This window comes from Peromyscus leucopus, chromosome 23 (assembly GCF_004664715.2).
Source record: "Peromyscus leucopus breed LL Stock chromosome 23, UCI_PerLeu_2.1, whole genome shotgun sequence".
NCBI lineage: Eukaryota > Metazoa > Chordata > Mammalia > Rodentia > Cricetidae > Peromyscus > Peromyscus leucopus.
Window position 1 is genome coordinate 29,484,202 of NC_051082.1, and position 25,218 is coordinate 29,509,419.

The 25,218-nt window shown below is 42.3% G+C and overlaps 1 protein-coding gene across 2 annotated transcripts in view; it reads right to left on the reverse strand.

The window, feature by feature from the left end:
• Positions 1 to 734: 734 nt before the first annotated feature.
• Stag3 (stromal antigen 3) overlaps positions 735 to 25,218 on the reverse strand; it is a 30,701-nt gene continuing 6,217 nt past the window's right edge. For both annotated transcript variants that reach the window (XM_037198354.1, XM_037198355.1), the window contains exons 5-34: positions 23,329 to 23,425; positions 22,285 to 22,361; positions 21,790 to 21,994; positions 21,240 to 21,391; positions 15,795 to 15,868; positions 14,909 to 15,032; positions 14,300 to 14,398; positions 14,009 to 14,088; positions 13,587 to 13,694; positions 13,254 to 13,368; positions 13,006 to 13,111; positions 12,703 to 12,806; positions 12,343 to 12,435; positions 12,137 to 12,226; positions 11,547 to 11,747; positions 11,376 to 11,446; positions 11,196 to 11,283; positions 10,490 to 10,567; positions 10,314 to 10,406; positions 10,027 to 10,195; positions 9,779 to 9,915; positions 8,926 to 9,027; positions 7,393 to 7,541; positions 7,072 to 7,200; positions 6,826 to 6,983; positions 3,598 to 3,772; positions 3,318 to 3,419; positions 3,004 to 3,085; positions 1,335 to 1,403; positions 735 to 1,113 (exon numbers count right to left, since the gene is read on the reverse strand). In XM_037198354.1, coding sequence (XP_037054249.1) covers positions 1,105 to 1,113; positions 1,335 to 1,403; positions 3,004 to 3,085; positions 3,318 to 3,419; positions 3,598 to 3,772; positions 6,826 to 6,983; positions 7,072 to 7,200; positions 7,393 to 7,541; positions 8,926 to 9,027; positions 9,779 to 9,915; positions 10,027 to 10,195; positions 10,314 to 10,406; positions 10,490 to 10,567; positions 11,196 to 11,283; positions 11,376 to 11,446; positions 11,547 to 11,747; positions 12,137 to 12,226; positions 12,343 to 12,435; positions 12,703 to 12,806; positions 13,006 to 13,111; positions 13,254 to 13,368; positions 13,587 to 13,694; positions 14,009 to 14,088; positions 14,300 to 14,398; positions 14,909 to 15,032; positions 15,795 to 15,868; positions 21,240 to 21,391; positions 21,790 to 21,994; positions 22,285 to 22,361; positions 23,329 to 23,425 — 3,336 coding nt within the window. In that variant the 3' untranslated portion in view covers positions 735 to 1,104. The remainder of the gene's footprint in view (positions 1,114 to 1,334; positions 1,404 to 3,003; positions 3,086 to 3,317; positions 3,420 to 3,597; positions 3,773 to 6,825; positions 6,984 to 7,071; positions 7,201 to 7,392; positions 7,542 to 8,925; positions 9,028 to 9,778; positions 9,916 to 10,026; positions 10,196 to 10,313; positions 10,407 to 10,489; positions 10,568 to 11,195; positions 11,284 to 11,375; positions 11,447 to 11,546; positions 11,748 to 12,136; positions 12,227 to 12,342; positions 12,436 to 12,702; positions 12,807 to 13,005; positions 13,112 to 13,253; positions 13,369 to 13,586; positions 13,695 to 14,008; positions 14,089 to 14,299; positions 14,399 to 14,908; positions 15,033 to 15,794; positions 15,869 to 21,239; positions 21,392 to 21,789; positions 21,995 to 22,284; positions 22,362 to 23,328; positions 23,426 to 25,218) is intronic.

Sequence of the window (25,218 nt, forward strand, 5' to 3'; positions counted from 1 at the left end):
AAGAGCTCCTTAAGCCATGGAAGAAAGTAGTGACATCAGAAAGCCACCCAGTTGTCTTCATGTGTTGCGACAGCCTATCTGGTAACAGTACAGAGGTCCTATGCTGCTGCAAGAGGCAGAGCAAGAATAACAAGTCCAGCTTCCAGAAGGCAGGTCTCCTGAGGCAATTTTGTGACAATCAGGTGAGAACACCAGTACAATCAGTAGAGAACACCCCAGAGATATGTGTTAGAGAACACTGCAACAGGACTTGTGAGTAACTGGCTAGGGAAGCATGGACAGAGTCGCTTTCCTCCAATTCTTAGATTTGGGTTTGGATATGTACATTAAATTCTGTATCTTTGTACTCTCAGCTATTGTACGAAAACATCCACATCTTTGGGATAAGGGTATGAAACTACCCTGAAAAGAACTAATGGGTGATACCCACCATCCCATGCACCCTGGGCTAGGTGGGTGAAACAACACGTTTCAAGAAGTCTCTACCTCACCTGCCTATCAGTGCCATCTTCTCTCACTTTGGCCTACACTATCATCATTAGTGTAACTGCTCAGAGATAGCTTAACTCTCCTCAGCCACCTGTCCCACTCATCTCACTGACTGATCCATCCATCCTTGAGAACCTATACACAAAATATCTGAGGGTATGGAGGCACTTAAATAGGGGGCCACGGTGTCAGGAAGCCAAAGAACCCAATCTTCATCAGCATTACAATCTCAAGCCATACCTGGAAACAGCTTTGAACATGTTTATTGAGAGTTTGTATCTAGAGCTTGGCAGTGTTTCTGGGAAGAAGTACCAAGTAGAAAACCAAAGGTTTACTAAACTCCAGTGCTGAGGTGAAGCCCCCTACCCAACTCCAACCCTGCAAATAGGCATAAGCATAGAGCTCTGGTGCATTAAGGATGACAGGGCTCATGGCTTCTCTATACAGCCCCCACTTCAGAAAGAAATGGAGGTTTGAAAAACAAGGCCATTTCTCTTTCCTTTAAAGTACTTGGTAGGGCCCAAAGGAATACTTCGTTTTACTCCTTCCTTCTGCTCACTCACGGCCTTTAAGTAGAAGTGGGAAGTAGAGAAGGGGAGGGGCCCAAAGTTCCCATCAGAAATCCTGCAACGAGAAAGAGAATGTAAGACATGGAGTCATGGTGGGAAGAGACCAAATAGTAAACAGAAGGCTGTGTGTTCTAGGGTAGCCATTCTAGTTCCCCACAAGGGCTCCTGAAGACCACATAGAGCTGCCCACAGGTTCTGGTCTTCCGTCTATTGGATGGATAGACAGCTGGCCACCATCACTTCCAAGGACACACACACTAGCTCTGGAATGCTCACCTCCATGTTCAGCTCTGTAGTATCTAATAGGTCCAGCCCACGCTCACTGGAAGAAGGGCTATGAAGCAGCTGAAGCAAACAGTCAAGAATTAGAAAGGCTGTTCTAAATTATACCTACCAACAGAAATATGGTTCCTTCTGACGTCTCAAGGGATAAATCACAGAACCGACTCCTCTCTTGGTCTGCTGGCTGAACCCTTTTTACATACATTCAGCTCTGGAGCTAGAGAGTGGGATTGTCCTAGAACTCTGTACAGGTTATTTGAACAGAAGTATGAAGGTGCAATTTGGATTTTCCTCTGAGCACAAAGCCTCCATTCTCCTATTCTATCCACTCTCAGCCCTCCCAGAGAAGACACTAAAATAACAGCATACAGTATTAGCTCAGCGCGGATTGACTGTCTGCAGGCTGTCCTCCCCTCTACCTCCTGCAAGACCTACCTGACATGTATGTTGAGATCCTAATCCTTGGGGCCCACAGAAGTAGAGGTGACCTTCAGAATGTGTTTAGGTGAGGGGGTGCAGCCCTTACAACTATGTTAGTGCCTTTACAAGAGGCCAGGTTAGCTTGCTCTTGCCTACGTGCGAGACAGCCTGCAACTAGCAGTGGGCCCTTACCACAACCCATCTGTGCTTACTTCTAGTTTTCAGAGCTGAAGGAATAAATGTCTGCCATTTATAAGCCTATGGTCCATGCTTCTCTGAACTAACGCTTTGTACTCTACACTATTTATAAACACTCCGTTGTAAGGATGGAGAAATGAGACTGAGACAAGCAACAGCTAACCTGGTATGAAACTAAGGACTCACATTCAGTTGACCTCACTTCAAGCTCTCTGTTTTGCTTACTAGATCAGATTATCCACCTAAGAAACCAGGTAGCAGGAAAGAGAAAGGGGTGAGTGGGGGACAAGTATAGGCAGCCTTTTCAGGAAAGAGGGAAGGAATGGTGTGGAAGGAAGGAATGGGCTAAGGGACTTCTGTCTCTGGCTCTAAGAACTCTTTCAGTTGTTGAGAAATTCAGTGGCAACAATTTTGATCTTGGAACTGTGAAGGAATGTGCTGCTCCAATACTTTTTCCTTTTTTAACATTTATTTATGTGTGCGTGTGTACGTGTGTGCGTGTGTGTGTGTGTGTGTGTGTGTGTGTGTGTGTGTGTGTGTGTGAGGAAAAAAGAAAGAATGAGTGTGTAGTACTGTGTGTAGGTCAGGGGACAAGTTTTGGAAGTAATTTCTCTCCTTCTACCACATGGGTTCTGGGAACTGAACTCAAGCCTTCAGGCTTAGAAGGAGGGACCTTTATCTGCTAAACAATCTTGCTGGCCTTTGCATTTCTAACTTCTTTTCCTTTCAGTTTTCAAAGCAGGGTCTCACTGGATAGCCCAGGCTGGCCTGGAAGCCACTTTGTAGCCTAGGGTAGCCTTAAGCTCATAGTAATTCTCTTGTCTCAGTCTCCCAAGTGCTGAGATTGTATGTGTGAATGGCCTCTGATCATTCCTGGGCTCCTTATTTAATAAAAGTAAAGTCTAAACGAAGTCTGCAACTTTTCCTCCTTCAGTCCATGATTCTTTCCAACAATCTTTAGCAGCTTTCAGAAACAAGGGCATCATGAACTGGTAACAGGAGTCTCAGACTCTAGTTTTGGGGAAGGGGACTGCTGGGCCCATACCTTGTCTCCACCTTGCCATTCTTCAGATGATCCATCCAGAAGTCCTAGCTCTTCTTCCTCATCCTCTTCCATAAGGCTGAGTCTGTGGTAGTGGCAAAGAGTACAGGTTTTCAGATGGTCCTTCCAGACCCTGAGTTTCTCATAGGCACAGGGAAAGACAGACTTCCAGCAGCAGGTGGAGGAGCCCTTTACACACTGGAGAAGCATGCTATGTATGCTGGAAGGAGTGTTCTGGGACCAAAACAATTCAAGGAGCACTGGCTCAGGTAAGGAATCAGAGTGGGTGACAGCAGCATGGGAAAGAGGAACCTCACCGAGTTAGTTGCTTGCCCAAACCAGAGCCTGAAGGATCACAATGAATCTGGAGAGACTGTGCACTTGACACCTTCAACCTCTGGGTGCCTGAGAGTTGCTGACTGTTGAGAATAAAGCAGGGTGAGTGACAAGGTTTGAGAAAAAGCAAAGGGTAAAAAGAGTAGAGAACAGCATGGAGTGTGAGGGAGACATTTTGCAGCCATAAAAGCAACAGAAAAGCACACCAAGATTAGAGTGTGCTGTGGGAGGAAGAACAGAAACACCATCCTCCGGCTTCACCTGCTGATCATCTCTGGTCCTGGTCCTGGTCTACCTTTTTGCCTCTTGCCCACTGGCCTCAGGGACTGCCTCCTCTTCAATGCTGTGGAGGTGAGGGTAGGTGTTGGGGGGCTACTGTTCAGTTGAAGGCTTTCTTCCTGGGATGAAGGCTCTTTTCCCTGAGGCCTACAGGGGCCTACAAAGAAGCAGATACACATATATTAAATAGATCAGGAACCTGACATGGGTTACTTTTACAAAACCTGTCCAGAGTTTCTTTAGGGAAAGTTAAGCACAAAAGAATGGAAAATCTATGTGGCCTTATTTTATTCCACCTCAATGAGCAGAGCCCTACATAACAATGTACCTGTGTATACAGCATGATGCTGTGTCATTATGTATAGCTCCTGTCCTAGCAAATACAACCTATCTAGGAAATAAGGCAGATAGAGAAAAATATCCACTTCACAGAGGGCATAAACATTTGATGACAAATGTGGGAGATGACTGATTGCCCAAAATTAAGCAGTCTGTTAGAATTCTGAAATTTTATCCATTCTAGATTGATAACCATTTGGGGACCAGAGGCTGGAGTGGATGCATAAGGGCTAGAGAGACAGGGTTTTCTGAAGTCAGAAGATGGAAGGATGGCAACGCTAATGTCATCTTACCAAGAAGGCTGAGTACTTTCTCTGCCAACTACAGAGGGCAAAGAAGGAAGATGCCACCAACTGAGGTGTCCACACCAGAGGCCCTCTTTCCCTGAGAAAATCCAGGTGGTGATTTTAAAACATCAGTCAAATGTCACCATTTGCCAGGGGTGAGCATTCCTCTATTAACTCTCTTCCTCCTCTGTAACCATGTATGTACACAGAAACCAACAACCCAAAAGTTGCTGCCGTTAACCTATATGAAGGATTATAGACAGCAGGGACTGTAGCCATAAGTAAATCTTGATGAACTTGGATAAATCAATGGTTAATTAGCCAATTAGACATTACATATTCAAGTTTAAAAAATTAAAAAATAGAATTCACCCTAATTAGGGATATCAACAAAATAAAAATAACAGAAGAATATCAACAGCATAAAAAGGTAACTCAAAGAATTTAAGAACATATTTGTATCTCTTTATCTAATAAAAATCTATCTAGAATGTGTAAAGAACCCTCAACAACTCATCAATAAAAAGACAACACAATTTTAAATGAAAAAAGGTGGGCATGGTGGCCAAAGTTTGTCAGTCACCTGGGAAGTGGAGGCAGAGAAATCTGAAGTTCAAGGTCATCTTCCACTATACAGAGGTCAAGTCCTGCCTAGGCTACATAAGACTTTGTCTCAAAAAGAAATGAACAACTGGGCAGTGATGGCGCACACCTTTAATCCCAGTACTGGGGAGGCAGAGCCAAGCAAATCTCTGTGAGTTTGAAGCCAGCCTGGTCTTCAAAGCGAGATCCAGGACAGGAATCAAACTACACAGAGAAACCCCATCTCAAAAAACCAAAAAAAAAAAAAATGGACAAAAGTTTTAATAAGCAATTCACTAAATATCAACTGACCATGAGAACATGAAGTAGAAAACTCAATTTTGTTAGTCAGTAGGGAAATACAAACTGAAGAGAATGAGATACCAATTTAGTCAATGGGAGAGAGATAAGATAAGAAGAAACCCAGACATTCACAAATATTGAGAGAGGAAGCACTTGGGTTCCCAATCATTGCTGGTAGGAATGTAAAATGATGCAGGTACTTTGGAGAATAGTTTGGTATCTCGCTATAAAGTTAAATGTAGAGCTTCAATATGACCAAGCCAGAAATTCCATTCCTAAGTATACATCAAGATATATCCACTCAAAACCCTGTATAAGAATTTTAGCAGCACCATGCATACCAAACAACGGCAACAACTCAAATGTTAATCAACTCATGAGTGAGTAAAATAGGTATTGGCCATACAGTGGACTACTATTCTGCTATAGAAAGAACCGCAAAAACAGACTAAGCAAAAGAATAGAGACACACAAAGCCACATAATGTATTGGTGCTATTTAGACAAAGTGTCTGCCAGAGGCAAATTCAGAGAGAGGAAGATCAGTGACAGTACCCAGGGTTAGGAGGACAGGGAGAACCATGATGTAACAAGGATATACTTTCTTTTGAAGCAATCAGAGTGTCTGAACATTAAAGACTGGTAGGATGGTAAGATGGCTCAGCACATGAAACTGCTAGTTGGTAAAGCTCCAAATCCGAGTTTAATACTCAGAATCCATGTAAAGGAGAGAATCAACTCTACAGCGCTGTCCTCTAAGCTCCTCATGCACAACATAGTAAGTGCATGCTATATGCATCATACACTTAAAATAATTTTAAGACTAATAAACAAAATTAAAACATTAAAGTCTCACTTAAAAATTAAAAACCTGCTGGGCAGTGGTGGTGCATGCCTTTAGTCCTAGCACTAGGGAGGCAGAGGCAAGCAGATCTATGTGTGTTTGAGGCCAGCCTGGTCTACAAAGTGAGTTCCAGGACAGCTAGGACTACAAAGAGAAACACTGTCTCTAAAAACAAAACAACAACAAAAATGTAAACAAACAAAAAAGATTAAGAACTATTAAGAACTAAAATTTAAAAAAAAAAAAAAAGTAGTGAAGAGATGGCCAGCAGTTAAGAGCATGTACTGCTCTTTCAAAAGATCCAAGTTCAGTTCACAGGTACCTGTGTTCACATGCACATTCTCTCTCTCCCTCCCGACCCCTCACACATACACAATTAAAACTTGTTGAGGAAACAAAAGCCATTGAAGCACACACATTAAAATGATGACTTTGACTTTCATGGTATGTAAATTACATCTCATTAAAACCGTTAATGGTTTTAAAATTACATTTTAAAGTGCATGCTAGCAAATGCACATTAGCATATCAAATTGATTAGACTATTACTTGAGACAATGTAAAAAAAAAGCAAATTAAAGACGTTGGGTAAATTTTAAGACAAGTGGTGAAATCAGTGCATTGTTTGCTGTCAAGGAGGTGCACCCTGAAAAGACTGCTTGGTTCAATCTTTGGCATTTTTAAGCTGGCTAGCCAAATGATGAAGAAAATGAATGACAGCTGGTGCCTGATGAAATATTCCACAAAGTGTTAAGTTTGAAGGAGACTAAAACCTATCTCCTATTATCAGGCAAAGGCAACTAGGATGTGGTGCTGAACACACTGATGCCTACCTACCCCAACCCTGACCCCTTACCTTCAACACGCCTCTTCTTGGAGTAGGGGGGTCCCTGAGGACTGGCCTCTGCTGTGTTCTCTACAGGGTTGAGGGAGTGGTAGTAGGTGGTAACTGGACGCCAGGGATGGCTAGGTGCCTTGGAGACACGCTGCAGACATTTTTCCAGATAGGATAGTCTAAGAAGGGATGGGACAGAGAATAAATGAACCGAGCCTTCCCCAGACTCTTCTGTAAATCCACAACTCTACTCAACCACTAACTTACAGTAGCTGCTTGTCCTGATGGAAGAGGCGGGGGGAGAACTCTGAAAGGAGCTCCAGGAATGCAAGATTTGGTGGCTCACTGGAAGAGCCAGCAGGAGGAAGCTCAGACAATGAGAACTTGATGCCTTCCCTTGATTGGGTAGAATAATTTCAGTTAGAGTCTGAACTATCCTAGTCAAGTGTATCATCCCCACATCCTTGCTGCACAGGCCACACTTACCACCAGCCTGCCTGCTGCTTCTACACATGGTTACCCTTCCCACCAACACCTGATTCCCTGCCCTCCCTGTGCCCGACCTCCAACCAGCACTTCCTTCCTCACTTGTGCAGCATGACCACAAGGTCTCGGTTGTGAAGCTGCTGGGGTCCAAAGCTCAAGGCAAATCTCCGGGCCAGGTCCCTCATCTCGATGAAGGCTGGCAGTTCTGTCAGGCCCTGAGGGCCCTGCTCCTGCATCAGTTCTGTGTACAGCTGTGTCCAGGAGACAAGGGAGTTCTAGAAAAGCATAACTCTCTTCTCTACTCAAGACTCCACAAGGCTTGGGGTGTGGAGTGCCATCTTCTATCTTTCCTCCCTAGATACATCCACATCCTGACCCCCTACAGCAGAGCATCTCCACCCTGCTGAGAGTTTTTAAAAATGTGCTCTTGGGAATCACACACAGTCTCACCATACCACTGAGCACCATCCTCAGCATTTTAGCTCTACAGTGATGAATAAAAATCTCGCTGATCAGGCTGGTGAAATGTAAAGCAGGTAAAGGTGCTTGCTACCAAGGCTGACAACATGAATTCAATCCCTAGAACCCACATAGTAGAAGGAGAAAACCAATTTCCACACTTTCCTCTGATTTCCACACTTACACAATAGTACATGCTTCCTTCCCACTCCAGCAACACACACAAAAGAAATAATTTTAAAAAAATTAAATGTCTGTCATAAATGAAGGAGGTTGTAAAAAAAAAAAAAGTCTAAAAAGTAATCAAGAATTCCCTAGAAGCTGGAGAGCTGGCTCAGTGGCTAAGAGCATTTGCTCTCTTCCAGAGCACCTGGATTCAATCCTCAGCACCCACATGGTGGCTCACAACCATCTATAATTCCAGTCCCAGGGATTGGATCTGACTCCCTCTTCTGGCTCCATAGGCACATGATGCACAGACATGCATGCAGGTAGAACACCTACTTAAATAAAAATAAACAATAAAAAAATTTTAATTCTCTATTACTTTAGTATTGGTGTTAATAACTGATTTCTATGGGGCCTGGGGAAGGAGAAACTGCCTGGTCAGTTAGATTGGGGTCTGTGGTGATTTAAATAAGAATGGCCCCCATAGGCTCTGAATGCTTAGTCACCAAGGATTAGAAAAATTAGGAGGTGTGGTCTTGCTAGCAGAATAGACAGATTAAAAGGATTAGTAGGTGTAGTCTTGCTGGAGAAAGTGTGTCACTGGAGTGGGCTCTGAGGTTTCAAAGGCCAAGCCAAGACCAGAGTTACTCTCCCTCTTTCTGCCCTAAGAATCAGAAGGTAGCTCTTAGCTACTGCTCCAGTGACTGCCTACATGCCATCATGCTCTCTGCCGTGATAATAAAGGACTAAAACCTCTGAAACTGGAAGCAAGGCCCCAATTAAAAGTATTTATAAGAGTTGCCTTGGTCATGGTTTCTCTTCACAGCAATAAAACAATGACTAAGACAGGGTCTATGAGGTGTGAAGAAACCTGTTACAAGAAGTGAGTCAAGAAAGTTTCTCTTCTTAAAGATCTTGCAGCATCATCTCTGAGATGCTGGGACTAGATAATGAGGTGGAAATCTAGGAAAAGTATGCTACAATTGTAAGGTATCTAGACAAGATCACCTGCTTTAGGCTCAGGAGCAGGATCCGAGAGCACTGACACCGGTCAATTTGTCTTGCTCGAGTTAATGTTTCCTTGATAATATCACCATAGTCTTCATAGAACTGAGGGAGAGGAAGTGAAGAAGGTAACATTAACCACGGGGAAAAATCTCCTTGGTTTCTTCCTTCACATCCTTAATCATAACTCCTTCCCAAAGAGACTAAGGTAGAAAAACAGTTATGTGAACACAAATAACTCATCTCTAATAGTATAGTGTCCAAAAGAAACCACTTACTGAAAAAACCTCAGGGCAGGAATTGGTTGAACCCAACTGTTGGAGAAAAGGTACTGGGTGCACCAGTACCACCCTCAGACACCAATGGAGCCTGCACATCCCTCCCCTCAGTCTAGAGTTCTGTACAAGAACTCCTGTGCTGCTCATTGCTTTGCCCTTAGGACCTGGCATGTCTGGTGTATAGCAGGTGCTCAGTAAATAGAGAGGGATACAATGGCAGGCTGAAGAAATGGAGCTAGCTATCCCATAGGTTATCCTGGAGGCCTGACTCTCCCCACTATTTTCTTTCTTGAATATCCCATCCTGTAGATTAGGTTTAAAGCAGGGAAAACAGATTTCTCAATTGGAAAAATAAGGTATTTCCCAGCCAATAGCCTTTTCTATTTAAGTATTCGCCCTCCATACTCTTTTCTTTGTCCTTTTTTCTAAACTCCTACTGCTGTTCTCTCCTACTTCTCTTTTAAGCCCGATTCTCTCAGACTGTCCTCAACCCTTGACTGACTTCCTTTCTTAGATGCTGCAGTGTTTGAAGCCAGGGCTATGTTCAACTTGTCTTTCATGTCGGGGGATCTGATTACCTTGTTGTAGTGTTTGAAAACGTCTGAGGCTGCATCTAACTCCAGTACCCCATAGAGCAGCAGCTTGCAAAAGCCAGCAAGTAGGCGGCGCCGCTGGTGCAGAAGCTCTATCTGGACATGATCCTCCTGAGACTGACCTGACCAGCAAAAAACGAACCAGTCACAGGCTTAGGCCTCCTGCCCAAGATACTGTAGCCAGGCTCAGTCCAACCCCCCCTTCCTAAGCTCCGGGCCTAGAGTTCATGTACCATTGCCCAGTTCTCCAGGCTGGAGAAAGACGTGATCCATGAGGAAACTGGCTAGTTCTGACTGGAGAGTAGCTTCCGGAAAAAAGACAAGGGGCCTAAGGAAATCCCGTCCCCCTACAATCATCTGAGGACTGAAGATGAGAAGCAAGTCACTCAATAAGACAAAAGCCTGTTGGGAAGAAGAAAAGGATAATTACAAAAATCAGAATACTTACAAAGACTATATGATTCTATAGCTCATTTCTCCGGAGAACAGTCTCCTCAAACTGCAGGACACACATGCTTACCTGCTCCTGGATCTCTGGGTCTACATCTGAGAGGCAGCTCTGGCAAAGTTCACAGAAGGCTACCATTCTTTTCTTCAGACTCATCAGCTGCCTCTGTAAAGAGAGCAGCTTGCTTCAAAGAGGAATGAAGGTTTAGGCTCCTCCATTCCCACTTTCCTCCTCAAACCCATACTTACATGGGAAGTAGACTCTGAAACGTGCGTTACTGTCCAGAGAATGGAAAAATATACAATACTCAAGGCCGGCAAAATCACCTATAAACACAAAATGTCAGAAAAATGGGGTTTGAGTCAAATCAGGGGGCTAGAGAGCAAGAGTGAGGAAGTGTCAGCACTGTCACACACACAATCAGTAAGAAGAGAGAAGCCGGAGTGTAGTAGCACACGCCTTTAACTCCAGCACTCAGGAGGCAGAGACAGGAGTATCTCTGTGAGTCTGAGGCCAGCCTGGTCAACAAAGCAAATTCTAAGACAGGGCTACATAGAGATACCCTGTCACAAACAAACAAACAATAACAAACCTCATCTCAATAAAGAAAAGAGAAGATAGACCAGGGAAACAGAATTCCTTTCTGATGGAAAAGAAGGGATTATTTTGGACAATGTCCAGAGGCTTCTAGCCTAGGTAAAAATGTCACATCTTTTTGGTTTATTCAGTCTCCTAGAATTCCTCAACATTCTCCTTGGCTCCTAGGAATACCAAGAAGATTGCTCCTATTTCCAGGCACTGTTCAGAGAAGAACAGAATAACCCACCCAACCTTCCTCCCTAGTCCACTGCACACCCCAGGACTGGGGCTGCCCAGGCAAGGTAGCCTCCAAGACACAGTCATCTGCCCTGAGAGTCATCTGCCCTGCCTCTGTGTGTCCAGCCCATCACCTGCCTGGTGAGGAACTTCTCCCGTGTCCACAGCCTTCTGGATTAGTCGAGAACATGGTTCAGAGATCTCCCAGCGAGTCAGGTCATGAGCACTGTAAGGAGATACATGTTATGCCGGGACACATTCAAGGCAATCAACTCCATCAATACTAGAAGAAAGGGAAGGGGCAGGAGAGCTGCTCACTTGTAAAATGCAGAGAGACGTTTCAGAGTGGCTGTCAGACTGTATACCTCATCCTCATCTGGGAAGGACGACTGAGGAACAAAGAAGCTCACAGCAAGAGTTTCTCAAGAACTCATCATTAATCCTGGCCCTCTCTTACCCTCCTTGGGGTGCCCTGCTATTTAGTACCACCTGCATTAGGTCATCAAGCTCCTGCTGGAATCTATCAGTCAGAAGATCCACTAGTTGGCTTCGGGCAAAGTCTACTCTGCTGAAGAAGGTGAACTCCGGCTTACAGAGCAGATAGAGGCCGCGTGCTGCAGCCTCAAGCACCTCAGGTTCTACATGCTTCACCACCACCTCCTGGAGTTGTTGCAGAAGCAGCTCCAAGTGCTAAAAGGGAGACAAGGTATGGCGGATTATAAGCTGAAGAGTGACAAAGAAGGATGAAAGTAGTGATGTTTAGGGATAAGAATAGAAGGATGGATGGATGGATGGATAGGTAGGTAGTAGGTAGGCAGGTAGGTAGACAGATATAAACAGATAAGAGATGGATAGATAGATGAGATAGATAGATAGATAGATAGATAGATAGATAGATAGATAGATAGATAGATAGATAGATAGATAAGACAGGCAGACAGACAGACAGACAGACAGACAGAAAATGGGCCTATAGATTCTTTCTGAACACAGGGCCTTGCAGAAATAAACCAACCAACGAAAAACCCTTAACATAAGCAGGGGAGCAGCAAGGTCTAGAAAATGAGCTGCCTCCTCACCTTCTCTAAGCGCTGAGTGCAGTAAATGCTGAGGTCAAAGTAACTGAGCAGGCGGAGCAGGGGAGCAACATTCTCTGCATCTGCTGAGAACTGTAGTGGAGAGAGTGTCATGTTAATTAAGAGACAAGAGGCAAATCCTTCCCCCATCCTGCCTTGGGGTTGGTCCCTCAACCACTTAGACTCTAGGCTATACAAGATGCTCTTACCTTGGCTAGGAGCTGGGGCAAGACGGGGATGAGGTGCTCAGCCAGCTTCATCTTGTCATAAGCTTGAAGCTTGCGTTCTTTGGCAGTCAGACCCTGAGATTAGTCATTAGGGGTGGGAAAATGTGAAGAAACACTGGGTACAGAGGGTAGGTATATCTGCACACACTTCTGTTCCATGAACTTCTCCGAATGAGGAGGAAAAACTCAGCATATCCTTCAGATGTCTTTTATATGGAGATGGGAGTCTTAGAAGGAAAAGAGGAAGGCCGGGGCCCTAACACAGAATGTAGAGGTGAAGACGGCCAATAGCCATCTGGTTCCAATATTACTGACCAATTACAACCCATCACTCAGGCCCACCTTCTTCCCTGTGATGCGCCCCACTGGTGGGTGACCCTCCGCAGCTTGCCGGGCACTGGACACAAGGATTTCTATCAGCATTCTCTCCTGCATATCACCCAGATCTGGGATAAAAAGAGGATCAAAAGTAAAACCACAGATTTGCCATCCTCCATCTCCACATTCCCTCCCCAGGACACCTCTGTCGATTTTTCCAAGTCAGGCAAAAAACAAAACAAAACAAAACAAAATAAAACCCCAAACCTCTCAGTTTCACACTAGAAGGTTCAAAATACTCAACCCCAGCTACCATTCAGCACGCACTCTGGTCCTTCTGCAGAAGCAGACTTATCAGACTCTCCCAGTCCTTCAGGTAAGACGCTGCACAGTCCCACAAGCTATCTACCAAGTAAGCAGCATGGTTGTGATGCTGTGAAAGAAGGTTCCCAGTAAGTTATCCACTGATGCCACATCAAACTACTCTAGCAAGTGGCTGTTGGTAAGCAAGGCCCTCCTACCCACTGCCCCTCTTGTCCTCTCCTTATAGGCATTACATCCCCTTCCTACATTACCTCACTCTCCATAAAGAAGGACAGTAAAAGGCAGATGAAAGTCCTCTGGGCTTGTGGACTCCGGCGTCGCTCACTGCTACCCACTGATTTTGCCTCACACTCAGGATAGAAGATCCTGGTAGGATGGATACATAGAAAGAGCATAGCATGGGAGGAAGGGACAACAAGAGAGACTTCAAGAATTTTGCTAAGTCCCTAGGTAGAGCAGAGAGGTGAGAGAGAGAAAGTGTGTGTGTGTGTGTGTGTGTGTGTGTGTGAGAGAGAGAGAGAGAGAGACAGACAGACAGACAGACAGACAGACAGAGGATAGTATGACAAACACACACCACTTACTTCCAGTACACAAACTCCCCTGCAGAAGAGGCCATGGCACGATTAGAAATGTACACAATAGAGTAGATTTTCTCACAGTCTGCACTGGTCAGCACTCCCTCCATGTTCCTGCAAGAAAAAGGAGTAAGGGTGTGTGTGTGTGTGTGTGTGTGTGTGTGTGTGTATGTATATGAATGATAGTCCTCTCATATAGTCAGGGGTAGACCAAAACAAGGCAACACCTACATGGACATGACTCACAGAAAATGTTTAAGTGAAGAGTGGGGGAGTTAAAGATAGGGAAGTACCCTTCCACCCTACAACTCAGGAATGCCCTCTGTCTTCCAATCTGCACACAAGGCAGGGAACAAAACTCTGGAGGGGCCTGTTTGAGGGTACAAAGGCAAATCTGTGAGGCTGCCTCCCCATTTCCCACAACTCACTTCAGGATAAGGGTCAGCAACTTGATGGCCTCCACTGCTACTTCACACTCTCTGTCCATGACCATGGAAACCATCCGGTCCTGTGCAAAGAGCATTATCCAATCTCTCACTGCACCCATTCCAAAACATCACAGTCTCCTGAAATCTGAAGCTCCTACCTAACACAGAGGGAGCAGGAGCTATATCCAGAATAGCTATCAGTCTGCCAGAGAAGCTAGGTGGAAAGACCTAAGGTGGGGAAATGGGAACCATAACAATGAGCCAAACCTGGGAATGTTGTCCTCATCTTACCTTGAAGCGGTTGGTAAAGAGTTCCATGCGTGTGCTCAGCTCCTGGTTGCTATACAGCCCTTCCAGAGCCTTCACACACTTTAGGCGGACGTCCTTGTGCTGTTGAGGAAGGGGACAGAAGAAGGGAAACATGACTGACCAAAAATCCCAACAGAGCCTCCATGTGCCCCTCACCGTTCTTCATTCTGGACATGGGTGATCTCTACACCAAGGACTCTCAGGATGTAAGAAACAGTAAAGAGCTGATTTCTCAATGAAAATGCAAAAGGCTCCTATGAGCACTAGATGATTATGATGAAAAGAATCCCTTTGGCTGGCACTCTGGCACTTGTGTTACCATCACCTATTTGCTGTTTCATAGGGAATACCTTCTTCCTCCATGACTTCTAAGGTTTCAAAGGTATTCGGACTCCTGAATGCTTTTCTCATTTCTGCTTTATCCTACCTTCCTCAGCACTGCAGTAATCTCAAGGTTCAATGCCTTGATGGGGAGATCACTGTGAAATGATCTCACTATATGAATGTTTGAGGAGCAGACCAAGAAAAGCTGAAGTGTTCAGGACAGGTTAGAAGAAGCAGGTAACAGGGAGGAGGGTGATTTAACCTGACCTTATCATGCAGGGTCCAGCCAATGTATTTTAAGTAGCTGTCATTAAGAAAGGAGGTGCTATAGCTTTGCATCCAACACCCAATCTCCTCGATGCAGATAGCACGAATCTCAGGAAGGATGTCCCTAGACAGAGAGACAAACTCACAAATTATCTTCTCTCAAATGTTACTTTTTGGCCTACCACACAGCACTCTCAATGAAGTTATGTTTGTGAAAAAACACCAAGTACTAGGCCTTTCATTTCCACATTCCAACCTAAACACATGAAATACATGAAATTAAATGCTTCTTTCTATAAACAGCATAAGAGATAATTTAACCTTGTACAACTACATCCCCATACTCCTTTAAAAGCCAATTCTGAAAGTTCACTTAAGTGTTGACTAAAATGTACCATTTTTCAATTCCATTTCAAGAAATGATTAAAGTTCTGGAGAATCAGAAGTTGAAATATAGACAAAAGTGAGACACTACTACAAATACTCCAATTCTAAAACAGGTAAAATTTAATTCTATCAGTTCTTCAAACACTATGAAACCACAGGCTAAGCTAGAAAAAGTCTTGCTGAGCCAGACATGAAGGAAAACCACCTGTCAGGTCTCTGCCATTGTGTGCTCAAGTCTCCAACTGTACAAAGACAGAAGCAGGGCCAGGACTTGGGGAAGGTCAAGAGGAGGAAAATACTAAGTAATATCTTGATCTCTGACCTTCCTTCCCAGAAGAACTCACAAGAGCCTTTTCAGGGTGGGATAAACCAGTCAGTTTTCACTCCAGCTGAAATAGTCCTGGAACTAACTAAAAAACTGAGCACTGGAAAGGACCTTGTCATTTCCCATGCTATCACGAAGGACAGTAGCTTCAGTAAGAGCCCATAACTGACTCACCTGTACCGATGGACAAAAACACCTCTGAAGATGGCATTCATCATCCCCTCTATCTCCTCTTGATTTTCTTGGAACTGGATAAAGGAACAAGGTCAGTCTATCCCTCTTGTACCTCAATAACATAACATCACAGATACAGAAAAATCTAACATCTACCCACTTCCTGTTTATTGAAGGACATAGTGTGAACGCTCAAGTATCCTATAGTCCCTTCTAATTACAAAAGAAGCAGTGTAGTCTAATACCTCAAGGTTGCTTTGTGTTTGATAGAAAATAATGTCCCTGAGGACTGGAGAGGTGGTTCAGCAGTTAAGAGTACATAATGCTTTTCCTTTTAAAAAAAAATAATTTATCTTTATTTTACATTCATTACTGTTTTGTCTGCATGTCTAGATGTGTGAGGGTGTCAGATCTCAGAGTTACAGTTGTTAGCTGCCATGTGGGTGCTGGGAATTGAACCCTGGTCCTCCAGAAGAGCAGTCAGTGCTCTTAACCACTGAGCCATCACTCCAGCCCCCCATACTGCTTTTCCAAAGCACCCAAGGTCAGTTCCCAGCACCCTTATCACATGGCTCAAAATTAATTGTAACTTCAGCTCCAGAGGACCTGACATCCTCTTTATAAATAACTAATCTTTTAAAAAAAATGTCCCTTCTGATTGGGGTTATTCTATTCATACCTGACAGTTTTGTTTTTGACTACTATTAATTGGGGAAATGAAATTTTTAAAAAATGTATTGAATGTATTCATTTGAGGGGGAAGTATGTATATATATATGCGCGTGTATGTGTATACATACATATATATGTATATATATACATAAATATATATGTAGAAGTCAGTCTCAGAAGTCGGTTCTCTTTCCACCGTGTGAGTGTGAGTGTTAGGTATGAACTTAGGCTTTCAAACAAGTGTTTTTACCCACTGAGTGATCTGACCAGCCTCAAAATGAAATTTTAATAAGTGAATTTTGATAAAAGTATAACCAATAAAAAGAGATGAAAGAAATTGGATAAGTAATTTTCAACTGGACAATTCTGTTTCCCAAATGTGGCTGTGCAAGAGATCCTGCAAACTTCTACAGCTGGTTTGATTCCTGAGTGTTAGAGCCTGGCTTTTATCTGCTTTTTGTGACTGCTACCTTCTGTGTCTGGCTGGTACCTTCTGTTTGAAGCATGAAAATCTTATCTGAGTGCTTCCTAAAGGTTCAAAGCCTATGTAAAACTTGGTTGTGGAAGGACTCAGCAAATTGAGATGTCCTGCAGCTGGGAATTTGCTCTGGCATTTGTCTCTTTGGGGAGCTTAGATAAGAGGTTTTGGTATATAAAATTGACTTGCTAAAAGGTGTAACTGAGTAACAATAAAAAAAAAATTCCAAGGCTATAGGAAGTCAGTTCACCAGAGGCTGAGCAGCAAAAGGCTATAAAATTCATCCTAGAGTGTCTCTGTTTCTTTTTTCCAAGGACCAGTGTGAACCCAACACCCAACACAGCACCCAAAGAATATCTGGCAATGTCTGAATCCCCTCCTTCCAAGGTTCAGGTATCATTGTAGAAGAGCCAGAAGTGGTAGATGAATACAGAGAAACAGTATCCTGTGGACACAGCAGGGCTGCATATGAATTCATTGATTCTGACAGCATGAACAAGCCCCTTACAAGCTCAAGGGAGGCCAAATCCCAGCATGGAAAAAGGAGATTTACATGAAGTCCCACCCCTAGCCTAGAAGCTACTAGAAACTGGTAGCTAGTGGTAAAGGGAGAGTCAGTTTTCTTTGAGAGTGTTGCCCCTGGTAAGCAAATTGTACTCCGATGGAAGGCCACACACCCAAGATTATATTGGTAGCACAAAATGAACTTAATGAAAAAGAAAAATAGAGGACAAAGTTGAATGTATAGAGTAGTGGGGTGGAGGAGTTGGGGAGGGGTGAATATGATCAAAATGCACTGTATAAAATTCTCAAAAAATAAGACTATTTTTAAATCAGTATTTTTTAAAGTTTTGGTTGTCAGACTGGACTGGATATCAAAGCATTATTGGAATCTAGTAGACAGAGGCAAGGGAACAGTGCTAACAACATACACAGCCAGGACAGTTTCCCAGCGTCAATAATGCCATGGCTGAGAAACCCTTGACTAAATGAACTATATACTGGGTAAGTAGAATTATAAGAAGAAAACATCTTTGAATCAACTAATCCCATTTCTTCAATACGTCAATATATTGGGGGAAATCTAAGGAAGCAGACACTCTGTGTAAGATTAAAAGAGAAAGTCAAGTGTTAGTGCATACCTCTAATTCTAGCACAGGGAGTCAGGAGTTTGAGGCCAGCCTAGCCTACATAAACAAGACCCTATCCCAAGGAAGAGAATATTAAGAGGCTCCAGAAACACCATCATCAAATATCCTTACTTAAGTCCTGAATGGGGAATTTTAAGTCTGGATTAATTAGAAAGGACTTTGGGGGACAGGAAAAAAATGGTATTGAGTAACAAAGACATGTTACTTTTAAGAGGGTATACTTAAACCTTTAGGGCTGAAGAACTACTATGTCCATAACTTACTATAAGCTATCAAAACAGATAAGCTAATGAAATATTGTTTATGGAATGCACTGTGTATATAGTATTCATTACAATCATGTTCTATAACATCTTAAGTTTTTCACATTTAAAAGATAATCAGTACCAAATTTTACAGATATCTATAAAAGGGAAACTGAGAAAAGACCACTGGTGACAAGATGCACTTGTTTAGAGAGAAATTTTGAAAAAACGGGGCTAAAATTTAGGTACTGTCCCATTCAGTGGAAAATCAAGGAAGTAAGGAAATACTATAAAGTAAATAAAGTATATTACAGAAAAAGTGGACTAAAGGGTTGATACACATTAACAAATGAACAGAAGAAAACAGTATGATAGGGAGACTAAAATGGGAGAATAGTCCAGAAAATAAAAACAAAGACTCACACTAGTACAGCTCTCCCTTTTCATAGAGAATATATACCAAAACTTTCAAGCAATGCTTAAACTACAGACAGTATCAAAACCATCCATATAGGTTGAATATATCTTTATATAAAATTCTTGGGACAAGTGGCGTTACAGATTTTACAGTTTTGGGATTCTGGAATATTTATATAGACTTTACTCATTGGAAACACAATTTCCAAATCCAAATCTGAAATACACTCCAAAATGAAAAAAATTTCTAAGTGTCATACTGGTGCTTAAAAAGTTTTGCAGAGCCGGGCGTTGGTGGCACACGCCTTTAATCCCAGCACTCGGGAGGCAGAGGCAGGCGGATCTCTGTGAGTTCGAGGCCAGCCTGGGCTATCAAGTGAGCTCCAGGAAAGGCGCAAAGCTACACAGAGAAACCCTGTCTCGAAAAACCAAAAAAAAAAAAAAAAAAAAGTTTTGCAGAACATTTTAGAATTTACATTTTTGGATTAAGGATGTTCAAAATTTATTATGTGTTTCTATGTGTGTGTACACCTATGAGAAACTAGTTTGTAAATCACATAGAGAAACAAAAATAATGTTGGAATAATGTTATGTGAACTTTGGTCTCTTTCTCTTACCCCCCCCCAAAATAGTCATACTGTACTTTGGGGTTCTTTTTTGTTTTTGAGACAAGGTCTCATTATTTAGCCTGGCTGGCTTGGAGCTCACAGAGATCCTCCTGCCTCTGCCTCCTGAGTGCTAAGATTAAAGGCATGTGCTACCATGGCCAGCTACTTTGGAGATTTTTGAACCTTTGTTGACTGTGGGAAACTGAAACCACAGAAAACTCATCTGCAGATCTAATGTGGGTCTATGACACATTATTATCTATCATAATTTAAAATACTAGACACATCTATTAGTATATGTAGGCCTTTAATATCATCCTGACAATGAAAAACAGCACATGAAAATGGAGTAACACAAAATTTTGCTTCTCAGGCTGATACAGCTCAGTGACAGTGCCTACTTGGCAGATCTAAGGCCTTGGATTCAATTCTCAGTGCCATAGCAAAACAGAACAAGTGAAAAGTAAGACAGATGCACACTGTAGCAATTATTTCCTTCTCTTCTGGCATAGCAGAGAAGCAATTGTTTTTTATGAGGATTGAGAAAATCATCAATAGATACATGGTATGTCCTACCAACCTCAAGGTGGAAGAGTCACTAGCAAGGAGTAGAAGACAGATTGAGTCAAACACTGCTACTGGAAGTTGAATCAGTCTAAAAGATTTTCCCAAGGCTTATGTCTGCCAAAGGTATTATAGTTTAAAAATGCCTCCCCAAAAGATGTATATGTGTATATGTGTGTGTGTGTGTGGTGTGTGTGTGTGTGTGTGTGTGTGTGTTGTGTGTGTGTGTGTGTGTGTAAGTTACCTGCTGATAAACTTTTAAGAGATGACTGGATCCTAAAGGTTCTAACTTCATCAATGGATTAATCCACAGATGAGTTCATAGCTAAATGGACTTATGAGGAGATAAGACTTAGCTGGATGATGTAGGTCACTGGGGTCATGTCTTTGAAGGAAATAGCTTGTCCCCAGAACCTTCTGTCCCCTCACTGCTTCTATGAGTGGCCCTGCTCCAACATAACCTCTAGGCTTTAATAGTCAGCTTCACCACAGGCACAAAGTCATGGAACCACCTGAACATTGACTGAAACCTCTGAAACTATGAGCCAGGATAAAACCTTCCCTCTCTGAACTGTTCCTCTCAGGTATCTGTCAGAGTGATGAAAAGCCTACCAAAAGGAAAACAAAGCAAACTTACTGTGTGGCTGGGTAGCCAATTCAATCATTATCTTATTTAAATTGATTAGAAGGTAGAATTACCTCTTTATTTTTAATTTTTTTACATTTTTTGTACAATATATTTTGGTCATATCCTTTCCCTTCTCCCAATTCCTCCCACAAGAATTGACTCTTTTTAAAGAAAAGGAAACTCAAGATTTAGAAGCTACATAAGGCCCTCTAAAACAACTACCAGAATAAAATTTGTATCTAAGGGTGATTGGAAGGTTTGTGCTTTTTCCATTTCCCAATAACTTGGCCTCCCTTATCATTTGTTGTTTTTAAGCACCCCTATGATAATCTGTGCTGTACATTTAATATGAAGTTCAAACTTAACTTGGCATGCCAGTATAACATCTAAACACTGCTGATAATGCTTGCAGACCTATGGAAATGGAATGAAAGGGAAATACAGAAAACTGTAACATTTCTCCAAATTAAACATCTGTGAGTCTATGTCCCAAACCAAGAGGAATACACAATGACTTTCTGATCAGATGAGTTCAGGAAAACTGCTGCCAGTCCCTATTTTTCTTTATCTGAAAGGCTCCTTGAGGCCTGTACTTACTGAGAAAAGTATAGAGCTTGATAATGTCTGGGCTGCAGAAGATAAAAGCTGGAAGAGGGGGGAAGGAGCCAGGAACCTTTCTCACCTCTTTTAGTTTCTCCAGCAGACTCTCCAGTCGCTCTGGTGCTCTCCGTTCTGGCCCCTTGCTTCGTTCAGCCTCATACTGACGCTGATTGTTGTCTTTGTGCAGACTCAATTGGAGTGCAACTCTTACCAGAGAAGTCATTAGCTTCATGGCTTTGAGTCAGAAGAAACAAGGAAGCCAGTGTTCAAGTCAGAAGAGAGCATGAGTGTAAAAAAAAAAAAGGGAAAAAAAAAAAAAAAAAAAAAAAAAAAAAAAAGCAGGGTGACCCTTCAGTCCTAAGGTTTCCTGTCCTGGAATGGCTCTCTCCTGAAACATCTTTTGGCCTTTTATGCCCCAGTCTGTTGTCATGGGTATGCTCTGAGAAGATAGGAAAACTGGGAATCATTACTGTGGTCTCTCCCTTTCCTATATCCATTAGGTCGGTCTAGGATACAAGCAACAAGGTACTGAATAACATTGATGCAGGTGGGGAAGAAAACCCAGAACATGGAATAAAAGCTTCCTCCACCTCATTAATCTCGGGAGAGCCCAGAGTTGTGTGAGTGCTCACCAGCCAGGGTACTAGTATGACGGAAGGCGCGGACTTGGGAATCTGAGAGGCCAACAAGCAGGGAGATGAGGTCATCCATAGGAAAGCCATCATAGAGGAGGCTGTACTGGCACTGATAGACCAATGTCTTCACAAACTCACAGAAGCTTCCCTGAAACTTCTTCCAGGATGGGCCTGGAGCCATTAGGGGATAGTCCCCTGAATCCTACAAAAGGGTTTATGGGAAGAATAGGAAAATTACTAGGTCTATGAAAGTTCAGGGATTTGAATGTCAAAACCCAATAGCACAGTGAAAATATAACTCGATATACTTCATTGTGGAACATCACCTAATCCCAAAGGCATGCCAGCTAATTTCTGTAAGTCCCTTTTATTTTAAAAAAGAACTCTTCCTTATAAAAGCTATTTCCCAGAATCAGAAATAAAGGGGCAATGAGCCTTGTGTTTTGAATTCAGACTAAGAAGAGCAAGATGATCCTGATTGGCTTCCTTCACCTCATTAAACTGTTCTGTTAGGTGCTGGATGATCTCTGAGTTGGACATCATCTTGAACATCTCAGGAGTTACAGTGCCTGGAAATTGAAGAAAAAAGAAAAAAGAAAACATAAAAAGAAAACAGTTTAGACACAGATACATTCCAGGATGAACTAGAGGAAATATTGAGAAGAGCTTAAGGAGCAATCAGACAACTTGAATCCACCCTACTCATGAGCCTGTCACCATTCATTTGTACATATGCTATGAAATAACTTCTGAAAAAAGTAATTATGTAATTGTGAAAATGAATTATGTAGTGAAAAACTATGGTTTAAAAAAAATTCCCCCAAACAGAGAAAAAAAAGACAAGACTAGGCCAGATGATGAAATCTTATAAAAACAAGTTGATGCTCCCTGGCACAATAAACTAAGCCTTGGCATGTGGAGTTTCGGGGCTCCACACCATCAGACAGAAAACATAGTGGCTGAGAAATAAGAATAATAGACTATCTCATCTATAAAGACTAAAAGGCACTCAGTGTTTTGTGCACACCTGCAATTCCAGCACTCCAGAGGCTGAGGAAAAATATAGGTGAAATGGTTGATAAATAGAAACAAGTAATAGATTGCCTCATATACAAAGACTAAAAGCACTTGATGTCATGTGCATACCTGTAATCCCAGTACTCAGAAGATTGAGTGAGGCAGGAGGATTGCTTCAGGATCAAGGCCAGTCTGGGATATATAGTGAAGCCCCATCTCAGAAAAAATAAAATGAAAAAGCCTCCAAGGCTTTTTGTATGTATGATAGTCCAGTTTTAAATCTGTGCCTATCATTACCATGGCCAAAGCAAGATTCTTTTCCACCAAAAGGTTGTGACTCAAAATCAACATAGTTCCCTACTAAATTACTTCCAATACTTACACATAAAAAGTGTAGTTAAGTAAGCTAGCTCTCGTCTTACCTTCTTTACTTAGACAATTTCAACTGTACTCATAAGCAGAAGGAAAGTTTTAAACCTGACGGGTAGGGATCAGGAAGAGGTAGGCAAGTTTCCTCACTTTTACATCCACAGGATCGGATGAAAAAATTAATGAGCTCCAAGAATCCTGCATTTTCATCTTGCTTGTAGTTTTCTAGCCACTCATCCACCAAAGACTAGGAGAAAAGTATGGATGATTTTAGCCGGGCGGTGGTGGCGCATGCCTTTAATCCCAGCACTTGGGAGGCAGAGGCAGGCGGATCTCTATGAGTTCGAGGCCAGCCTGGACTACCAAGTGAGTCCCAGGAAAGGCGCAAAGCTACACAGAGAAACCCTGTCTCGAAAAACCAAAAAAAAAAAAAAAAAAAAAAGTATGGATGATTTCAATTCCAACAATATGACAGAACAGATTGTCTTATTTGATCTTCCCAATTGAAATATGCAGATTTCTTACTAAAAATTACAAACCTCTTTTAAACATATTGCTGAATTAGAATGGAAGGTAGAACCCGACATAGGTCAAAAAGGAGAAAGCAGCAATTCTGAAGTAGGAAGTTGACTTTTGGTAAAAGGGTTTCATTCACTAAACAAAACAGCTATATGGAATGCACAGCACTGGAAACAGAGCCTAAGATAATCATTCCAAGAAGAGCAGTCCAAGAAAAAGCTCCCATATTAGGGTGAATCCTACAGAGCTGTATTCTTTGAAAAAGAAAAATCATTTTCAAATGGGAAATGAATCTACTGGACCATTGGGAACAGCAAGAGAACATATTCTATAGCATAGTTAGAGAGGAAAAGTGAATCTCTCTAAAAAAAAAAAATGATAACCATACTTAGCCTTTAGGACCAGACGTATCATCCAGATTCTTACTACCTACTGACCAGAATAATCTGAGGTAGAGAACTTAATTAAAAGTGATTCTCAGCTGGGTATGGTAGTGAACATTTCTAATTGCAGTATTTGGGAGGTGGAGGCAGAAGGATCCAGAATTCAAGGCCATCCACAACTTCATGGTGAGTTTGAAGTCAAGTCTGGGCTACATGATACTCTGCCTCAACACAACAGCAAAAGTATTCAGAAGTGTTCCCATGTTAGAAACAAACGCTGGTTCCTCTCTTATAAGCACATCTTTGATCCTGACCCAAAGAGTTCTAACACAGAGAGTTTAGTAGAAAATGAATGGATCATAGCATAGTAAAAACCTAGTAAAACATATGAGGAAAGAAGGCATTTAAGGCCGGGCGTTGGTGGCGCACGCCTTTAATCCCAGCACTTGGGAGGCAGAGGCAGGCGGATCTCTGTGAGTTCGAGGCCAGCCTGGGCTACCAAGTGAGCTCCAGGAAAGGCGCAAAGCTACACAGAGAAACCCTGTCTCGAAAAACCAAAAAAAAAAAAAAAAAAAAAAAAGGCATTTAAAGAAGTAATTATAAAACAGACAATAGAATTATAAGCATCCACTTATGAGACTGAAGGTATCACCAATTATAAAATGGTTGTTTCAATATGATTAAAGAAATATACATATAAAAATAGAAAAAATACAGACAAATTTGAAAATGAGTTAACTTGGCAGAAATTTGGGAGAAATACAATAAAATGTAAAAGTTTACTGCATGTAGCTCGGCAGTTAAGAGCACTTGCTGCTCTTGCAGTGGGCCTTGGTTTGGTTCCCTGCACCACACAGTGGCTCACAAACACCTGTTAACTCCAGTTCCAGAGGATCTGGTGCCTTCTTCTGGATTTCCAGGGCATTGCACACTCATGGTGCACACACATAAAATAAAAAAAAAAAATTTAATCTAACAAAAACACAAACTTCTCTGGATAGATTACAGGTAACTACACTGGATGCATTACACAGAAGAACAAATGGTGAGCTGAATCACTGAAAGTGTCCAAAATGCAACTCAGAGAGGCTGACAGATGGAAGTCAAAGAAGTATTAAAGGGATCAGAGAAGAGACTG